Below are 20686 nucleotides of genomic sequence, written 5' to 3'. Positions count from 1 at the left end.
TTGGCAGGTCAGCCGATATCTGCAAAGAGTTCACGTAGCCCAACAAAATGATGTTCGATCAGAGCTGAAGAAATTTTCTAAAACGAAATCTTGATTTAAAGTGCCTTTCTCCTCGCAGATGCTGCCTTAATTACTGAATTTTTCCAGCAATGTTTTATTTACATTTCAGGTTTCCAGCATTCGCTGTATTTTGCTTTGGTTTTCTTATTTTTCAAACATGCTGTTGATTTGTTCTGCGACCAGGAGCGCACGATCAGGGGCGTAACAAATTGACGAGTGACAGGGGAAATTGATTTGCAAAAAATATGCCAACCATATCGTTGTACCTTTATTTTACAGCAAGGGGGTAAAGCAAAGCATGTTCTCTTTACCTGGTAGCCTCATCACTAAGGAATGTGGAGAATGTCAATGCATTCTGTGGTAACAAAGTGTAGAGTTGAACGAACACAGCAGGCCAAGCAGCATCTCAGAAGCAGGAAAGCTGACGTTTCGGGCCGAGACCCTTCAGCGTTTCTGATGAAGGGTCTAGGCCCGAAACGTCAGCTTTTGTGCTCCTAAGATGCTGCTTGGCCTGCTGTGTTCATCCAGCTTCACACTTTGTTATCTTGGATTCTCCAGCATCTGCAGTTCCCATTATCTCATGCATTCTGTTGTGTTTGTTTTCTGTCACGTAAAGTATTGACACGGCCACACTAGTGGGTTCTGAACGTATCTCCCGATATTACGGTGAATGAAATGGGAAAACGTGCTGCCATGCTGAGATGCTGCTTGGCCTGCTGTGTTCATCCAGCCTCACATTTTATTATCTTGGAATTGCCATGCAGGTAGTGATGGGTTAATCGAGGACGGGCAGTCGTTCCCGGAAAAACAGGGGGGGTCTCCCTTTCCCGTGACCACTGGTCATTGAATGGACGCACAGAAACTTGTCGAATGGACACCGAGTGAGGGCGCACTTCTAATTTTCCAATCATTTGGTCGGTTGGTAGAAGTAGGGCGGAGTTAATAAGGGGTTGGCCAATGAGACAAGAAGGGATCCCGGAAGCGATTGGAAAGTGAGCAGCAGGCGGAAGTTAGTGACCCTGAGAGCGACGAAGAGCTGGCTGCGGGTGGAGCAGTACCACTCGGACTGCGAGCTAAGGCAGCCTTGGTCGAGTACTTCCGGAATCATGATCCACAGTTTGTTCCTCATTAACTCCTCTGGGGACATCTTCCTGGAGAAGCATTGGAAGAGTGTGGTGAGCAGGTCGGTTTGCGATTATTTCTTTGAGGCGCAAGAAAAGGCAAACGAGTCGGAGAACGTGCCTCCGGTCATCCCGACTCCGCATCATTTCTTAATCAGCGTCTACCGTGACCGTATCTTCTTCGTGGCTGTGATCCAGAGTGAGGTGCCGCCGCTATTTGTCATCGAGTTCCTCCATAGGGTCGTCGACACCTTTCAGGTCAGTGGGAAATTATTAAATCATATTTTTTCTTGGATAGGGTATTTCAGTTGATCCGAAAGAGTGGAAGGTGTTCAACTAAAAATTATAAGGGTGCATATCACAATCCAAATGTAAGACAAATCAATAACCATAAAAATGGTTTGAGGTTACATTCTAAATGAGAAGTTGCCATTTCATTGTAAAACTTACGATACAAGGTATCCGGTGCTCCTGAATCCCTTCTTTTCTTACTTTAGTATTGCTGCCCACAGCTGACCAAAATCTTTGAAGCAACAACGTGAAGTTCTGGTTCATTAGTGTTTCTCCTGAGTCTAATATGGGCCCGTCTTCAACTCTAGGAATGAGAGATTCCAGATTAAGCCTGTTGTACATTCACTTACATTGTGATAGTAACCATAAGCTCCTGTAAATAATGTCTATTTTATTCTCTTTGTCACATCAGTGTGAAAAGCAATGACTTTTCCTTTTGTGTGTGAATCTTATGAACATGTCATAAACTGATTTTTGATTTATAGTGGTGAGCTGTCTGTGAGAAATACACCATTCAAGCAATGTCTGTATGGTTAATGTTTGCCTGCAGCATTTTGATAACAGTCGGCTCTTGCTATATGCTGAAGTACAACAGTTAAGATTTCACTGAACAAATTGTGTTCTCAAAGTTTGTGAAGTAGTTCTTTGGTGAACAAATGCTGGAAAAAGAATTTGTAAGAGGTCCCTGTCCAAGATTATTTATGATATTTTTGACTATAAATCTTCACACATTGACTCTTCTATGATAGCTACCATTCTGGTGTGGATACAGAATTGCCACTATTTGAAAAGCTGGAATGTTTTGATGGATACACTCCTGAATCGGATGCCGTATGAAAGACTGATCCAGAAGGTTAGATCCCAGGGAGTGAAGAGTATTGGTTTGGATAAAGCTGATTGACAGAAAGCAGAAGATCGCAATAAATCGTCCCTTCTGTGGATGGCAAACTGTAACCAGTGAGGTGCTGCAGGGTTCAGTTCTCACACCTCAACTACTTCCAATATATGTAAATGATCTGCAAGCAAGGACAAAGTGTAACATAGTAAAATTTGGGCTGGTACGGTGGCTCAGTGGTTAGCACTGCAGCCTCACAGCACCAGGTTTCAATTCCTGCCCCAGGTGACTGCCTGTGTGGAGTTTACACATTCTCTCCCTGTATTTGAGTTTCCTCTGGGTGTTCCTGTTTCCTCCCACAGTCCAAAGATGTGCAGGTTAGGTTAATTGGTAATGCTAAATTGCCCATTGTGTCCAGGGATGTGTAGGTTAGCTGTAGGAAATGCAAGGTTACAGGGATAGGGTAGGGGAGTGAAGGAGGTGAATCTGGATAGGATGCTGTTCAGAGAGCTGGTGTGAACTTGTTAGGCCAAATGGCTTCTTTCCACACAGTAAGGATTCTATGCTATTCTAAAATTTGCAGATAATACTAAAATAGGTGGGAAAGCAGACTGTGAGGAGGAGAGAAAGACTTAGATGGGTACTGATGCCCTAGGAGAATGAATCAGAATGTGGCAGATGCAATATTATATGGATAAGGGTGAGGCTGTCAGAGTCATTGAAACAGTCAGGGAAACAGACCCTTCGGTCCAACCTGTCCATGTTTTCCCAAACTAAATTTAGCCCATTTGCCTGAGTTTGGCCCATATCCCTCTTAAACCTTCCCTATTCAAGTACCTGTCCAAATCTCTTTTAAATGTTGCAACTGTACCTGCATCTACCAATTGCTCTGGCAGTTCATTTCACACATGAGCCACCTTCTGTGAAAATGCCCCTTTTAGTCAGAAAAATAAAAGGTAAAATTATTATTTAAGATAACAACAAAGTGTGGAGCTGGATGAACACAGCAGCCAAGCAGCATCTTAGGAGCACAAAAGCTGACGTTTCTGGCCTAGACTCTTCATCTGAAAAAAACGATGAAGGGTCTAGGCCTGAAATGTCAGTTTTTGTGCTCCTAAGATTCTGCTTGGCCAGCTATGTTCATCCAGCTCCACACTGTTATCTCTGATTCTCCAGCATCTGCAGTTCCCATTATCTCTGATACAAATTATTATTTAATTGGGAGGCAGATTCCAAGTGCATCAGAGAAGAGGGAACTGGACATCTTTTGTGCATGATTCAGGGAAAGTGGATGTGCAGGTCCAGCGTCCAGCAAGAAATGCACATGGAATCCTGGCCTTTATTGCAAAAAGGCTGGATTATAACAAGTAAGTGTTGTTACAATTGTCTGAGGTGTTGATGAGACCACAGCTGGAGTATTGTGTCCAGTTTTGAAAGGATATGGTGGCACTAGAAGCAGTTTGGAGGAGATTCAACAGATTGATTCCAGGAATGAAAGGGCTTTTAAATGAGAAGTGGTTGAATAGCTTGAGCTTGTACTTGAGTTCAGAAGAATGAGAAGGGACCTGATTCAGGTGTAGAAAATCTTAAACAGATTGAAAAAGTGGACATCAAACAGATGTTCCCCTTTATGGAATAGTCTGAAACAAAAGGTCAGAGATGTAGGGTGAGGCATGGGGTAGATTCAAAACTGAAATGAGAAACTGCTTTTCTTGAGAAGGTTGTGAATCTGTGGAACTCCCTGCCCCAGAGTTCAGTGGAGGCACAATAAATGAACAGTTTCAAGAAAGAAATAGATGTGTGTCGTCTGAAAAATGTGAAATGGCTATGGGGAGCAGGTAGGAGGAGTTGAGACCAGGCTAAGAGCAGCCATGATTGTGTAAAAATGGCAGACCAGCCATGAAGGACTTGATTGCCTACTCCTGTTCCTAATTCCTCTGTTCCAATGAACTGAAAGAAAAGAAGACCCGAGAATGGACTGACATGAAATGGTTGGGCAGCAGTGTTTGAGACAATGACAAGTAAACGTGAGGTGATACTTCTACATGAATTATTGTGGGATGACTTGAGGCCCTAACAGTTTGAAGCTTAATCTGTTGAAATCCAACATTAGTGTTCAATCCTTTTGCTTTCAATTTTGCCAATCTTCCAATCCATTTCTGTTTTGCTGTTCCATCTTTCACAACCAGATTTAAGCATATTCTCCAAAGCTTGACACTGCTGTCCAGATTTTTTTTCAGGTCCTGTAAATCCACTGGCTGCTTTTTTTCAACTTGGATAAGTTATCTGTGTTCTTGGTGTTTTCCGTAACTCTAATTACATTTATTAATGTTGGTTAGCTTGATGATGGGCTTTTCTACTTAGAATTTTCTATTGTAATAGTGTCAAGCCAAAAATTTCTCCTTTTTCCTTTCAGTTTTGACCAGCCCTACTGTATATTTTCAACATTATTTTTTAGTTCTTGTTGACAAAGCAAAGCCATGTTCATCAAGATTAAAATTTATGTAAAGCCGTGTGATGCTATCTCCAATAGCATCAGTTATTTTCATGACCTGATGCACAATCGTTGTGTTGTGACCCTGTATCGTGTTAGTTTCATCGATTGTCAGTGAAGATGACATGTTTGTGAGCAATGACTGCAATGAAAGAAAATGAATTCACACTGAATATGTTGAAACAATATTTTTGAATTCCTGTCAGTTCAACAGATATTGTTGCTTTATAAATTTCAAGTTTTACTCTTGTTGATTGCTCATTCTTTCCATCTCACTACATTTTCCTTTCAGGAGTCTTTAAATTGCATCATGGGCTTTGCCCCCATTTGATTGCAAAGTAAACAATACACGTTATGGGAAATTTTGCTTCTGACTGCAGTCTAGCATCTTCAGTGATTTTTTTTTTTTTAAAACTGCATCTGTAATCCCATGAATATGCCCTGCCAGTGTTCGTGATCTTCCGAAGCAAGATTATGATTGCCAGAAGAGAACACTACACAAATAGATGGCGACAAAAATTGATGGAATGTGTCCTGTGCTGCAAGTTGCTGCTTAATTTCTTAGATCAGGAGAGGCAAAAAAATCTGTTTGTTGCTTGTTAAGGTCCCAAATGACTGCAGAATGATTTAGGAATAGAGGGTATAAAACTTTGTCTTGTTAAACTCAAGGCAGCAGCTGATTCTATTTCATAGTAGATCTTGGAGCTGTAGCACAAACAGGAATTTTAACAGCTTTAATTATTGTCAAGTGTGTGACCCTGTTTGTGACTCAAAGGCCTGAATTGGCTCACCAGGTTAATACAAGAGTCATTGTGCCCTGCTGTGATCTGATTGATCATGCGGTGACTTCTGCGCAAATACAGACTATCATGTGTTTCACTTCATTCTTCCAGATGAAGTAGGAAGACTAAATTTAGATTTTAATATCTCCATTTCTGTATCATGAGCTGACATTTAAAACTATGGTGTGAAATATTTCACTGCATTGAAAGTTTAAGACAGCAGTACGATTTTATGTGGGATCTTTGAAGTTGGCAAGCACGTTGTGATTTAAACATTGTAATTTAGCAGGTTAGTCCATTTTCCAGAGCTTCTTGTAGACTAATGATGTTTAGTTTTCATAAGCATTGTGTCCATTTTACTTGTTGAATTTAGAAGCCAGAAAAGTCTGTAGAGTCAGAGAGGGGTCCAACTTGTCCATGCTGACCAGACATTCCAAACTGATCCAGTAAACCCCTCCATATACCTCTTCAGGTGCCTGTTACCTTTTGTATTGTTCCCACTTTCTCTGGCAGCTGATTCCGTACATGCAATACCTTTTGCGTGAAAAAGTTACCACTCAGGTCCTTTGTTCACTCCTTCCCCACACATCTTAAACCTTGTTTTAGCCTTCCCTTCCCTATGGAGAAGACCTTAGCTATTCACACTATCCATGCCCCTTTTATAAGGGCACGTTGGCTCAGTGGTTAGCACTGCAGCCTCACAGCACCAGGGACCCGGGTTCGATTCCAGCCTCGGGTGACTGTCTGAGTGGAGTTTGCACATTCTCCCCGTGTCTGCGTGGGTTTCCTCCGGGTTCTCCGGTTTCCTCCCACAGTCCAAAGATGTGCAGGCTAGGTGGATTGGCCAAGCTGAATTGCTCGTAGTGTTCAGAGGTTTGTGGGTTACAGGGGGATGGGTCGGGGTGGGATGCTTCAAGGGGCGGTGTGGACTTGCTGGGCTGAAGGGCCCGTTACCACACTGTGGGGAATCTAATCTAATCTCTCGTAAATGGCCTGGCCTAAATTCTTAGACTAAGCCTCCTGGTTCTAGAATTTTCAATCAGTGGAATTAATTATCTTTATTGACTATGTCTTTCCTCGTTAATATTATGAAAACATCAATTATTTCACCCCTTGACCTTCTAAATTCGAGAATATAAAAGACCTAATTTGTCTAATCTCTAAAGTTTTTGCGAAGATTTGTAGCCAGTGTTGTGGAGAAGGTTGTAGACTTGCTCTTGTTTGGCCAAATAGAGACTCGCCAGGGAATTACTGGAGGCCTGGCATTCCAACTGGAACTCTGTCAACAAACGCATTGGTCTGGACCCGATATACAAAATGCCGAAAAACACACAACCGGAAGTAATGCCAACCACCCCAGCAAAGTGAGGCTTGTAAATAACAAGCGGGATGGAACATGAACGCTTCACCGGAGGCGCACAGACTGTTACCAAGCACAGTGACGAAACGCCTGCAACCAAACACACCAGCTTGGCAAGCATATCTGCAACCTTGTCCAATCTGTACTTCTAGCAACCCTTGAATTCCAGGTGACATGGTTGTAAACCTGTATTGAACACCCCCTCCCAGGGCAAAAACATCCTTCCTAAGTTAAGGTGCCCAGATCTGCTCTGAGTACTCTAAGTGGGATCTAACTAGAACTTTGTATCGTGGCAGCATAACCTCTGCATCCCTATACTCCAGTCCTTTGGTTATGACTGCTAGCATTCCATGAGCTGCCTTCAGTATTTTCTGTACCTGTTGGTGGCATTTTAAAGAGCTATGCACCTGAACCCTGAAATATTGTTGGGCATGCACTGTATTGAAACTTGTGCCTTCTAAATCTAAATCAATTTTTGGTGTATAATAGATTACATTCTACTTTGTTACGTTAAAGTTGACCTGCTACAGATGTGCCTATTCACCTAATCTATCTGTATCCTGTTACCTTTAAACTTACCGAGCTGTGAGGGAAAGATTTTCTACCCCTAGTTTGAATGCTGCAATATGGGTGCTTTTGGATATGGATGTTGGATTTTTTTCTTTAAACTTAGAAAGAAGTGTCTTGGGACTATTTGAATCGTACTACTGTGCTTGAAAATAGTTTGAATTTGTGTTTATAAATAAGTTGTTTGGTTTATTGTCTTTGGTCATAATTTCTTGTGTTTTGACTTCTAATTTATTGTTGACGCAAAGCCGCAATGTTGCATGCTTTGTTCAGCAAAAGACCACTTCGTGAACTACAAAAGAAATCAAAATATGATCTGTTGAGCAAGGTTCCAGTCGAAAATCAGACTTGTTGACTAATTGCCGCATACCTTAGTTTGAGATCATAACAGTACTTTACTGAAGAAACTCTGCTCTTCAGGAGCAGTAACAGAACACATTTCCTGAAGTAGAATTTGTATGGACTGTACCTTTTGCAGTTTGATGGCTAAGTTGAAAACCAAGATGATGCCATGTTAATACCTGATATCTGTGTTATACTGGTACCAGTGTCCAAAAGAAGTCAGTTATCGGATTGTTCCTGCTCATCTGTGGCCACATTAGTGGAGTTCCAGTTGGAATTTCATCGATTTGAGGTAGAGTCAATTACTTTGAGTTTTCATTTTCTCAGCTTGCATTTTGTAGCCACTTGTTATGCACACGCCCATTCACCAAATCTGTTCGATGATTGATATCATTGCAATTAAACCCACTTCTGATCCTTATTATTCGATGGGGAGGAGAATATCATCAGATCGTTGCCTGATTCCTGCTCCAAGATTATTGCAAGTTACTTGTCCCCCCCAGTTGCTATTTCCCCTGACTAAATTTCAAACTGCAGACTTCAGGAATGAATACACATTTATGGTGTGGTGAGAAACAGTCTTACAATAGTTCCTGTTCACATAGCTGTCAAGATTACCATTATCTGCTGTGTACAACAGTAGCTCACGCTCCTTCCAATTCCACACACACATTTGCATGACTTGCTGCTGCGGACAGGCTGCCAACATAATCAAACACCCATTGCATCCCTACAACTACTTCCATCAGGCAGAAAGTACAGAAGCCTGAACATGCACCAGCACGTTCAGGAACAGCTGCTTTCTGGCTGTTATTAGACTGACGAATGGACTCTCGAGCCTCAAATAATGATTTTGCTAAAGTTGGTCTTGGTGAGCACACGCCCTGTGCAATGTAACCTGAATACCTCTGTCTACATCATTTTCATCTGTACATCCTTGCTTAGTGTGATCTGCCTGTACTGCTTATAAACCAAGTATTTGACTAAACTTTGCTATACGTGACAAAAAAAAATAAATCAAATTGTTTCTGCTGTGGTGATTCACAGCCCTTTTGACAGTCATGCTTGAATCTGCCTCCACCACATTGATAGGCATTGCACTTCAGGTCCTAATTGGTCACTGTTCTTTGGTGAAGCTAATGAACTTTTTTTTCCACATGTTCTTTTACCAGTTATTTAGATATTTGTGTTCCCAAGGTATTGACCCTTCCATTAAAAGGACCACTTCCTCTCTGGCGACTTACTCTCGACCTTGCGTGATTTCGAACATCTGTCAAAATACCTCTAAAACTTCTCCAAGGATAACAACCACAGCTTTTCCAGTCTAACCACATAGATCCAGGGATGAGGAACTACTTTCTTCAATCTTTTCTTCAATCTTTGTCAAGTTGGGGGATGTGCGTGTCTCACTGTTGTCTGTCAAGCCCTTTTTTTCTCTCGCCTTTCACTCACTTTTCCCTCTATCTCATTCTTTTCTTTGGTTTTTTCTCTTTCACTTTTCCTCGCTGTCTCTTGCTCTCGCTCTCTCGCGCTCTCTTTTTTTTCCCTCTGTCTTCTCTCTCTCTGACTCATCAGTTTCACATCTGCTCCCTTTCCTGGTTCTCGAGTATCAGATGCTTCCTACTCGTGAATCTTTCACTTTGTTTCTTGCCCGTGGCCTCGATCTTCCACAGCTGACCTCAGACACTGCTCCCTACAAAGAGGGGACCAAAGGAACGAATGAACTTTCCCTGTCCACTGCCAATTCAGTTGGAGGCCCTGCTACACTCTTAACAATATTCACTTCACACTTGTCAGTATTAAACATCATATTTGACATGTCCACTCTCTATATTAGCCAGTCCATGTTCCCTTAGAGTATCATTGTTCATATTTAACACAACTTCTAAACTTTTTTTGTCCACTTCAAATTTTTAAATTGTGCTGTCTGTATAAACGAGTCTGGATCATTACTTTTTGTCATGGTAAAGAGTTGGTTTAGAATGAACCTTGGAGAAGCTCACTCTATACTGTTCTGAAAAATACAGTTCAAACACTTCCCCTGCCCTTTCCCTAAAGCTCCGCAATTTGTTCTGTCCAATGCACAGCCTGCCAGTTCTTCTGTGTTGCGCCATACCAACTTAACTAAGGGGGAATAAAACACAACCTGGAGAGTCAATCTGATCTTCAGTCATTTAAATATTCATGTTAAGAGTTATTGTGCTGCTGCTATGCAGCAACAGAGCTCATGTTGCTGGTGACTATTGCAACAGTTATTTGTTGAAAACAGGAGGAATTAATGTTATGGCCAGTTGGAGTTTGCTCTCATCAGCTGATCAGTGAAATTTTTTTTTAAGAGCAGCTCGTTATGAATCAATTTTGGACATCAGGTTTGCGATCGTTGATTTCTGTTCGGACTGACTTTGTGTAATATCTGCCTATTTAAACTCCCTTATGTTTTTCTTATTTGACAAGATTATCCAGGTCAGCTGCTCTGCAGTTGGCTGTTTTGATAAATCAATATGAGGAGGCACAAAAGTAAAATTAACCTTGGTTTTTTTTCTCGGTGACCAGTAACCATACTGAGACAGGAACTGTACATTGCTCTAAGATAACTACTGAGCACTCTTTGTCACTAAGGATCCATTGCTTCAATAAACCGAGCACGTGAAATCAAATTCTTGAGGAACCACTGCAGAATCTTTGACACATCCCATGACCATCTGTCAAGTCATGTGACTGCTGTGATCCAGCCCTCAGGAAGCAAGTTATATAACTATGGGCCTATGCTTGTGGTTTATCTCTACTTGTGTCCTATGATTGTTCAAAACAATCAAAGGGAAGAAAAGGTGACCCTGATACTTTGGGTCCAAGCCACCCAAGGAGCTGAAGACACTGTAAGCCCACTGCTTAAAAAAACTCTTCTGGAACTGAAAATATGGTCCTGGTGCTGTAAACATTATCTGAAATGACAAACCTGTAGAATTAACTGCAGACAGCAAGTACATTGTAGAGTCTTTGAACACGCATTGTGCCATCTTACAATGCGGAGGACATGAAAAGTCTCCCAAAAATTGCATAACAGCAAGGGTCAAACAGGATAGTGGAACATAAAATGGTCAGAATCAACAGAGAAAAATTTCTCGAGGATGAGTCCTTTGGATCTATTGGCCTGCAACCTTGTATGTTTAAAACAAGAGGCCGCAGAGATAGTGGATGGCTTGGTTGTCATCTTAAAAAATTCCTTAAATTGTGCAAATGTCCTTGCAGACTGAAGAGGCACAAACACAATATTTTTGGATTTTCCAAAGACATTTGATCGGATGCCTCATGCTGTACAAGAGAGCTCATGAGGTTGGGTGTAATATATTAGCATGGCGCAAGATTGTTTCACTAGCAGACAATATTCAGGATAAAAAGGTTATTTTAAGATTTAATAATGTGAAACAAATGGGGTGAACAAGAGATCAGTGCTGAGTCCTAATGTAATTCTAATCTTTATTCATGATTTGGATGAAAGGACCAACCCATAATTTAACCAAATTTGCTAGTAAGTTTAAGTTTTCAGGAGAGGCTGTATAGGCTGGAGCATAGAATGTTGTGGGGTGACCTTTATAAAGACTTACAAAACCATGAAGTCTTTAGATAAGATGAATGGCAAGTGTCTTTTCCCTGGGGTGGAGGATTTCACGACAATGGGGTATATTTTTAAGATGAGAGGAGAGATTTTAAAAAGAAATGAAAGACAGTTGTTTCAAACAGGGATTGGTTTGTACGTGGAATGAACTTCCAGAGGAAGTGATGTATATGGGTACAGTTACAACGTTTAAAAGAATTTGAAGGACATGAACAAGAAATGTTTGAAGGGATTTGGACCAAGTGCAGGCAGGTAGGACTAGTTTTGTTTGTCATGGACTGGTTAGACTGGAGCATCTTGTTTCTGTGCTGTATGACTCTGACTCAAGAATGCAAATTGCACAAAAGATGTAAAGAGTTGCAAATGACTATAGAGAGGTTAAGTGACTGGTCAAAAAATTAACATATGCAGTATATTGAAGGGAAATGTGAAGCTCTCCATTTTGGGAGAAAGAAGTGAAGCAAAATAATGTATGCGGTGCATAGGATCCGAACGTACTTGTATTTGAATAATAACGTTAGCATAGTAGTGCAGCAAATAATTAGGAAGGTAACTTTCATGTTTCATGAGCATAAAAGGTGGGAAGTTACATTATCACTGTTGAGGGCATTGGTAGGACTGCATCTGCAATAGGCTTTGTATTATCTGTCTCATGACAGTGTGCTGGCATTAAAGAGGTCTTGTGGCACAGCGGGTTGCATTGATGTCTCCAGTCCAGAGTCCCATCTCTCCTGAGGATCTGATGGCCAAGGAAGGTGCATTTATTATGTACCTAAACAGATTGAATATTAACTTGCAAATCTCGAACACAAGGCAATGGCAGGGCATAAAATCCTTCTTGGTGAGATTCTTGGTCAGCTATGTGATGGGAAGGAAATGCAAGTGTTAATCATTGCTCAATTGAGCACCATCCTGCATCATTCAAACAAAACATAGGAACATAGAAAGCAGGAGTACCTATTCAGGCCTTTGAGCCTGCAGTACTATTCAATGCAGTGATGGCTGATCTTCCAACTCTGAATCCCGATCCTGCTTTCTCTCTATACATTTTGATTCCTTTAGCCCTACAAAGAACATCTACTTGCACATTGAAAACGTTCAACATTCTGGCCTCCACCACTTCTGTAGTAGAAAAAGCGCATTCCGTTACAACACTTTCAACTTCCTGAGTGATTTGTATCAGTGGCACCACTATACATGCTTTGGAGGCAGTTTAGAAAGGATTTACCAGGTTGAGTCCTGGGATAAATTTAGGAGTTTAGAAGAATGGGGCTGATATTTTTGACACAAGATTGCAAGGGGACTTGACAGTGTAAATGCTGGGAAGATGTTTCCTTATGGCAAAATCCAAAACAAGAGTGACAGCTTCAGGGTGAGGGGGCCCCCTTTAAGAAAATGAGGAATTTTATTTTTCACTCAGTTGTTAGTCTTTGGAATTTCCTATTTCAGAACATTCGTGGTTGAGCTAGAGGGGACTTGAAAGTTTTTTTTCATGCAGAGGCTGGTGAGGGTCTAGAATACACTGCCTGGGAGGGATGTTGAGGCAGGCAACCTCTCTGCCTTTTAAAAACTACTTGGAGGAGCACTTGAAGTCATAACATCCAAGGCTATGGGCCTCAGACTGGAACCTGGGACTAGCGCAGGTCACCATTTATTTTTGGCAGGACAGACACATTGGGCCAAAGGACATCCTCTGTACCTAATGATTCTATGATTGCTGGCTGTCAAGTTGTGGACCTGTGGCCTGGGAAGGCAGTTTTTTGTTTTGGACTGCTGAGAAAAATGGCATAGAATTAAGGATGCGAAATTGATCACTTTTTGAGTGCTATCCTGTTCATTACATATAAATGGTCCTTTCTTGACATTTGGGACAAGCCATTCAATATAAATGAAATGTGGCATATTAATGAACATGCTGAGGCACATGCACATGGACCTGTGTAAATTCCCAGAATTCTATGTTCTTTGCTGAATTAGAGAAAGTGAAGCAAAAAAGATACAGAATAGGCATTAGGCCATCACCTACAATTCAGAAAGCACAGTTTCACAAGACATATCAATCTGAGAAAGCTAATTTTTAATTAGCTCTTTCAATGCATTAAATTTAATGGTCAATGGGTGGTCACCATTGCATTATTCCCAGTATTTGTAAAGAATCTAAAACTGAAGAATAGATAATCACATACTGAAGAGCTATTAATTTATCTCCAATGTTTAGTTTTAAAACTATTAAAACAGTCCTTTTTTCATTTTGATTTTTGGTTTGCATTTGTTTCCACACCTCTGATTTAAATCAGAACTAAAAGTAATTTGTAATAAGTTGGTGGGATATTTCCATAAATCCCACATCTTAAATATTTCCAATACTGATGATGATTCTTGATCCTCTTTATCTAGGACTATTTTGGAACCTGTTCTGAAGTGGCAATCAAAGACAATGTTGTGGTTGTATATGAGGTATTGGAAGAGATGTTGGACAATGGCTTCCCATTGGCAACTGAGTCTAATATTTTAAAGGAGCTGATCAGACCTCCCACCATTCTTCGTACTGTTGTGAATACGATCACTGGTATGTATTATGGCACATAACAAGAGAAACTACCAAAACAGTTGGAATTTATCATGTTTTATGATATCGTCTTCGTATATCCTGGGCATAGTTTACAAATGAGGAGCAATCGGCCAAGCAGTTTCTACTCCTGTATAGTTGATAAGGTCCACTTCTCCCAAATATTAGTGATAGAGATTTGCAGTGCAGAAAGAGGCCCTTCAGCCTGTAGTCTCTGCATCGGTCAAAAACAAAAACTTAATTATTCGAATCCTATTCTCCAGCATTTGGGTCAAAGCCTTTTACAAGTGCACCTGTAAATACTTGTGAAATCTCATGAGGGTTTCTGCCTCCATCACCCTTCTGGGCAGTGAATTCCAAACTTCCAGCACCCTCGAGATGCATAAGCCTTTCCACACACCTCCAAACCTTCAGGCTATTGATCAATGATCCCTCTATTAAGAGGGGAAATGTCTCCCTGTCCACCCGATCTGGAACTTTCATAATTTTAGAGGTCTTAATCGTGTTCCCCCTCAGTCTGATCTACTCCAAGGAAAACAGCCCCAGTTTGTCTGATCTTTCTTCAGAATGAAAACTCTCCAGTCCAGATAACATCCTGCTAAATCTCCTCTGGACCCTCTCCAGTACTATCGTTGCTACAGTGTGGATTGCAGAACTGGACCCATTGCTATAGCTGTCGCCTAATGAACGTATTATACAGTTTCAGCGTAACTCCCCCGGCTGATAATCTCTGTACTTTGACAAATGAAGGCTAGTATACCGTATGCTTTCTTAACCACTTTATCAACTTGTCCTGATCCCTTAAGGGACTGATGCACTTGCATGCCAAGCTGTGTCTGATCGTTGGTGCTTCCCTAGGTCCAATCGTTCGTCATGTATTACCTTGCTTGGTTTGTCCTGCATCACCTCTTATTTATTCGGATTGAATTCTATTTGCTCATTTGAACAGCCTGACTATATCCTCTTGTAATCTAAGGCTGTTCTGCTCACTATTTACTGCTCCACCAATTTTTATATAGTGTGCAAATTTACTAATCAACCTTCCAGCATTCATTTGTATTAACCTTTAAATAGCACGTGGCCCAACAGCAATCCCTGTGCGTCCTTGCAGGACGCAGACTTCCAGTGGGTAAAACACCCGTTGACCATCCCCATGAGTTTCCTGCCACAAATTGGACTGTGGATTAATGAGCCAAGTTCCCTTGGATCCCATGGATTGTTGCTATCGGTCTCCTGTGCAGGACATGATAAAAAGCCTTGCTGAATTCCAAATTAATAACATCAAAAACATCACCCTCATTCACACCCCTGGTCACCTCCTCTTCAAAAAATTCAATCAAGAAGTCCAATCAGTCATTGGCGTCAGACTGTGTGATACAGCACGGAAACAGGCCCTTAGGCCCAACATGGCCATGCTGACTCGGTTTCCTGAGCTGAACTAGTCCTGTTTGCCTACAGGCATCAAATGTAACTTGGTTATGGAAGACCTATTTGATATAGTTATACTATATGGCTTCAATATCAGTGCAGTGAGGAACCTTCCCTTCCATGTACACTAGCAATGAAATAACACATCATGTCTTATTTTTGACATGTCTGGTATATTTCATTTGTCCATTTGCACGATTTAAGCTGCAAAACTTATTTGCCAACATATTTTAAAACACTGCATGTAATTGCACAACCTGCAGTGTTTTACATTAACAACAGGTACAAGAGATGTATTTCACGATGCTTTGAGAGTAGATGCTTTAAATTTGATTGCCAATATTGCAGTCGTCTGCTGAGGTGCAGTTCAATCGACGTGCCATGTCTTGCTGGAAGTAAATGAATTGCCTTTGTTGCCTTTACAGCAAAATGTAGAGCACAAGGAGTACTCATGAAGTATCTCTGAAGAATTCCTGAGAGAAAAATGTTCATGGCTGGCAGCTTTTGATCATGTGAAAGTATTGCAACATATGTTGAATTTCAGGTTTTGCTGAATCTTTTCTTAGTGTAATTTTCTCTGGTAGTTTTTCTTTTATTCAGGCACTCATTGAATCACAACATTCAATTCCAAGATATTTAATTGAAAAGCAACTGCTCAAACTTAATAAAATGTTCAGTTTTTCTGAACTAATACATATTGCTGAGATAACAGATGAGCCATTTAGCTTTTTGATTTTTGTTTTTTGTAGGTAGTACCAATGTTGGGGACCATCTCCCCACAGGGCAGCTGTCTGTGGTGCCCTGGCGCCGCACTGGAGTGAGGTATGCGAACAATGAAGCCTACTTTGACGTGGTGGAAGAGATAGATGCCATCATAGACAAATCAGGTACAGGTGGTGTTGTAGCATTCTTAGTCATTGATGAATTCCGTTACGATACAGAGAAAGACAGCTGAATCAAATCAGACTTTCTATCTGTCTCCACACCATAGTAAAATTATACCATCGACATCCCCAAATAGTCAACCCAATGGTTTCTAGCTTTTCAATAACAAAGTCCAGACTTTGTCAAAAGTAAAATTCAGATTCCAGTTTTGAATCTGAAACAAAAGGCAACTATTTATAAAATACACAATAATTCTAGCAGAAAGAAAATAAAAAAAAACACGGTAAGCTAATTAATGTCTGTGCTTTAAATTCAACATTTGTTTTCAGTCCTCCGGGGCGGCTTCCTGGCTCAGTGGTTAGCACTGACTAGATAAATGGCTTTCACGATCCATCGTTCAGTCATAAATGTGGACTCCATGACTGCTGTTCCTGACATGTGATCAGTTCACCCAGGTAAAGCCAATGCTTTGAATTCAAGTTTCTAGTCTTTGGAATTCTGAAAGGTGGTGTCGCAGATTAGTCGGAGAGCTTTCAAATCTTCATGCTGTCTCAGCAATAGCTACAAAACATCTCTTGTAAAGCATAGTTGGAAAAAAGACTTCAAATCTGAATCTGCTCTGATATCCTCTTCCTGACGACTCAATTACGATTCAATAGCTGTCATCTGCTTGAACATTGGATCTCTTCAGACTTGCTGGAACCAATTCCCAGGTTGTTTCTGGCCATCTTCTGCAATCTGATTAATCTTCCTGGGGTCACTGTATCCATTGGAAATCCTTTAATCATGAATCAGACTAAACTATCCCCCAGGCCTAGTCTCTCTAACAAAGAAAACTCGTTTGGTCTGTTCTTTTTCTGTTACCACAAGCTGTCCCAAAGTCTCTAAGTCATTTCCAGTTTGTAATTCAAAATTGACAAAAGAATAGAAACAACAATGATGAAAAATCAGTGTCATTTCAGCAACACCCATTATGTTCTGTTGCCTGAAAATTTAACATTGTTGACATTGAATGTAAGTCATAAACTTACAACCAAATATTATATTCTGGCTTGCTTGCTTGCTCGCTGAGCATCAGTGTTAAAATTGAAATGCTTCATCGAGATACAGGACAAGTAGACATTGATCGATTCTGTTTTACCCCAAGCCATTCATTGGTATCACTGAAGCTGCCCCCAAAAGACATGTAATGGAGTTACTATTTGATCTTACTATTGGTGTCAGACCTGTGAGCTGATGAAGCTTAGGCACACCTTGATTAATTTACATCTTGTTCAATGTTGCAACCTGCCAATCATTCTTTGTGTAATGGCACTTTGAGACAACTTAAGTTCTGGTAATACTTGCGTTTCTGTTTCTTGTGTTGACTGTTTATTTGTAACCTCATCCCCATGTTGGTTGGTTAATATTATTAGCCACTTGAGCTGAATGTTAATGTTGAACACTTGGCTGTTGTAATGAACTAGACAGAAAGTGTATGCAATCTCACCTCTTTCCGAACAAGTCACTGAGGCCTATTATTGTATGAGGCCTGTGAATTGTGACTATGGTGCAGACATGAGATTAACTTTGGACTCTCATCCAGTCATCTCATCTCGAAGTTATGTTTGATCAATACACAATATATTGCTTCTGCTGTTGCAAAGATTGGAAATGTAGAAATATAATATTTTTGTTATGCTGTGCACTTGCTACAGTGATGGAATCAGCATGAGGCAACCCACCAGATTTAGACTGGCTCACTGAAATAATTATTCTAGTTAACCCATTCTCCTGCTCTTGCATCAGGGTGCTGAAAACATTTCCTTTACAAGTATATTCCCTTTTTCAAAGTTAATATTGAATATAATTCCAACACCCCCTCCAGCAATGCATTTTCAGAATTGGGGCTGGGTTTTATCCACTATATATTATCATCTACAGTGAGCTGTGCTACAGTATTCTGGATACCAGTTAGTACATAATGCTGTGTTTCGTTGTGACCTGTCCAGTGGTAAAACTTGGATACACTTGGTCTTCATTGCTCATGCCCACTCTGAAGTGCAATGCTAGTTGGAAAAGTGTTCGTACCAGGCATTGTGTGTAGCCTTAGTCCTTATGTGCTCCAGAATGGAAGGCGTGGTTTCTGGAAAATCATGCGTTTTTTTGTTTAAAATAATAAGGAACTCAGTTGCATGGTTCTGACTTCTTTGACGTTATTTGAGTTAATTTCCTTTACAAGCAAATACCTAATTGTTTGTGCATGTCGTTCTTATTGAGCATTTTGTTTTCATTAATGCTGATGTCACATTACTATAGGTTCAACAGTATTTGCTGAAATACAGGGTGTCATTGATGCTTGTGTGAAACTGACTGGAATGCCAGATCTCACCCTCTCCTTCATGGTAAGATTTACCGCATAGTGGTTGAGCAATCTGAAATAGCATTGAGAAAACATTAATCCAAAATGATTATACAAGGCCATTTCTTTTCTGCCTGTGGGTGAATTGATCAGCTGAAAGCCGACGCCTAAGATCATGGGGACGTCTGGAAGTGGCTAGATTTGGTGATCCTGTCAGCACTTTTGACTGCAGATGGGTTTGAAGATTCTTCAGACTTTTTTGCCTCATGTGCTGGTTCTGCCATCATTTAGGTGGGAGGTTTGAAGTCTTGTTTTAATTGCCTATCACCATTGATACACTCATACAGCACATAACCAGACACTTGGGTCCAACTAGTCCATGCTGAGCATAATCCAAACTAAACTCATTCCACCAGGCCCGTAAACCTCCCAACCCTTGCTATTCATGTACTTACCAAATGTCTTTCAAACATTGTCGTTGTGCCCACATCTACCATTTCCTCTGGAAGTTCATTCCAGACATGAACCACGCTCTTTTTTTTAAAAAAAAAATTGCCTCTTATATCTTTTTTTAAATCTCTGTCCTCTCCTCTTTAAAAATGTCTCCCCTACTCTTGAAATCCCTCATCCCAGGGAAAAGACACCTGCCATTAATTCTATCTATACCCCTCATGATCTTATAAACCTCCAAAGGTCACCTGTACACCAGTGAAAAATGTTCCAACCGCTCCTTATAACTCAAACCTTCCACACCCAGAAACATCTTGATAAATCTCCTCTGAACCCTCTCCAGTCTAACAATATCCTCTTATAACAGGACTAGATGTGACTGGAACAAAGAACTTCGATTTGTGGAACCCATAACTGCTATTAGCATGCATGGAAAACAGTAGTGATGCCTCATTGGTTTGTAGTACCTCATTTTCAGGTAACATGCCCTTTCACATTTTTCATTGAATCAAGATTGGTCACGTCACTTGATGACTGTGTGGTGGCATGAGGATTACACTAACCGTGTTTTGGATCTTGGTGGATTACAATACAGCTGAAGTGGTCCAAAGCAGCTCATAGATGCCTAGTTTCTGAGCTGCTCGATTTCAGGTTTTCATACAATCCCATTTAGAATGGTGCTGATGCCACCCAAAACAATAATGATCTTACGCAGTTTGTGCAAATTGTTTTCACACTTGTGGTGGTCACTTCTGATACTGCCATAGGAATATAAAAGGCAGATTGGCAAAGTTGAGACCAGGTAAATTTTTCTCTTGTTGGTTAGTTAACCATCGACCACAATCCTATTCTAGCAGTTGTATTCTTGACGATTCTGCCAGCTCCTTCACTAGCAGTCCAACTGACCTAGTCAATGATGGACATTGAAGCACATACCCAGAGTAAAATTCAGTGCACTTGGTGCATACAGTGATTCTTCCAAGTGCTGCTCAACGCAGTGTTCCTTTTATCCATTCAGGAAATTTGGCAGGGCCAGCATTTGTTCTCCATCCTTAATTGCCCTTTAAATGGTGGTAGAGTATTGCTATCTTGAACTATTGTGGTCCATTTGGTGTGGGTTCTAGCTTAATAGGGAGGGAGTTCTAGGATTTAAATAAATGACAGTGGAATAGTGACATACTTTGAGGTCTTAAAAGGAGAAATGACGAATTATGGTGTTTCCATAGATCTCCTGTCCTCAGGCTTGTAGATGGAGTAATTGTGAATTTAGAAGGGTCTTGAAAAAGAATCTTGGGTGAATTTCTGCACTGCATTTTGTACATGATCTGTATTGCTGCTGTTGAGCGTCAGTGGTGGAGGCTGTGGATGTGGTGCCAATTCAGTGGCCTGTTTTGGTGTCAAGGTTCTTGTGGTGTTGGACCCCCATTCATCCGGACATACAGGGCATATTATATCACATGCTTGACTTGCTGATGATGGACAGGGTTTGGGGAGTCAGAAGGTGAGTTAGCTAGTGCAGAATTCCTCGCCTTTGACCTGCTCTTG

At 40.8% G+C, this 20686-nt stretch overlaps 2 protein-coding genes across 2 annotated transcripts in view; one reads left to right on the top strand and one right to left on the bottom strand.

The window, feature by feature from the left end:
- LOC125447937 (histone acetyltransferase KAT6A-like) overlaps positions 1–20686 on the bottom strand; it is a 440967-nt gene that overhangs the window by 396843 nt on the left and 23438 nt on the right. The gene's annotated exons all lie outside the window — the stretch shown is intronic.
- The window catches only part of LOC125448135 (AP-3 complex subunit mu-2), a 38329-nt gene continuing 18687 nt past the window's right edge, over positions 1045–20686 (top strand). Inside the window, exons 1-4 of the mRNA XM_048523195.2 lie at positions 1045–1439; positions 13866–14037; positions 16215–16352; positions 18649–18734. Coding sequence (XP_048379152.1) covers positions 1167–1439; positions 13866–14037; positions 16215–16352; positions 18649–18734 — 669 coding nt within the window. The 5' untranslated portion in view covers positions 1045–1166. The remainder of the gene's footprint in view (positions 1440–13865; positions 14038–16214; positions 16353–18648; positions 18735–20686) is intronic.

This window comes from Stegostoma tigrinum, chromosome 40, assembly GCF_030684315.1.
Source record: "Stegostoma tigrinum isolate sSteTig4 chromosome 40, sSteTig4.hap1, whole genome shotgun sequence".
In the NCBI taxonomy this organism is placed as follows: domain Eukaryota; kingdom Metazoa; phylum Chordata; class Chondrichthyes; order Orectolobiformes; family Stegostomatidae; genus Stegostoma; species Stegostoma tigrinum.
This window is presented reverse-complemented; position numbering and strand designations above follow the sequence as displayed.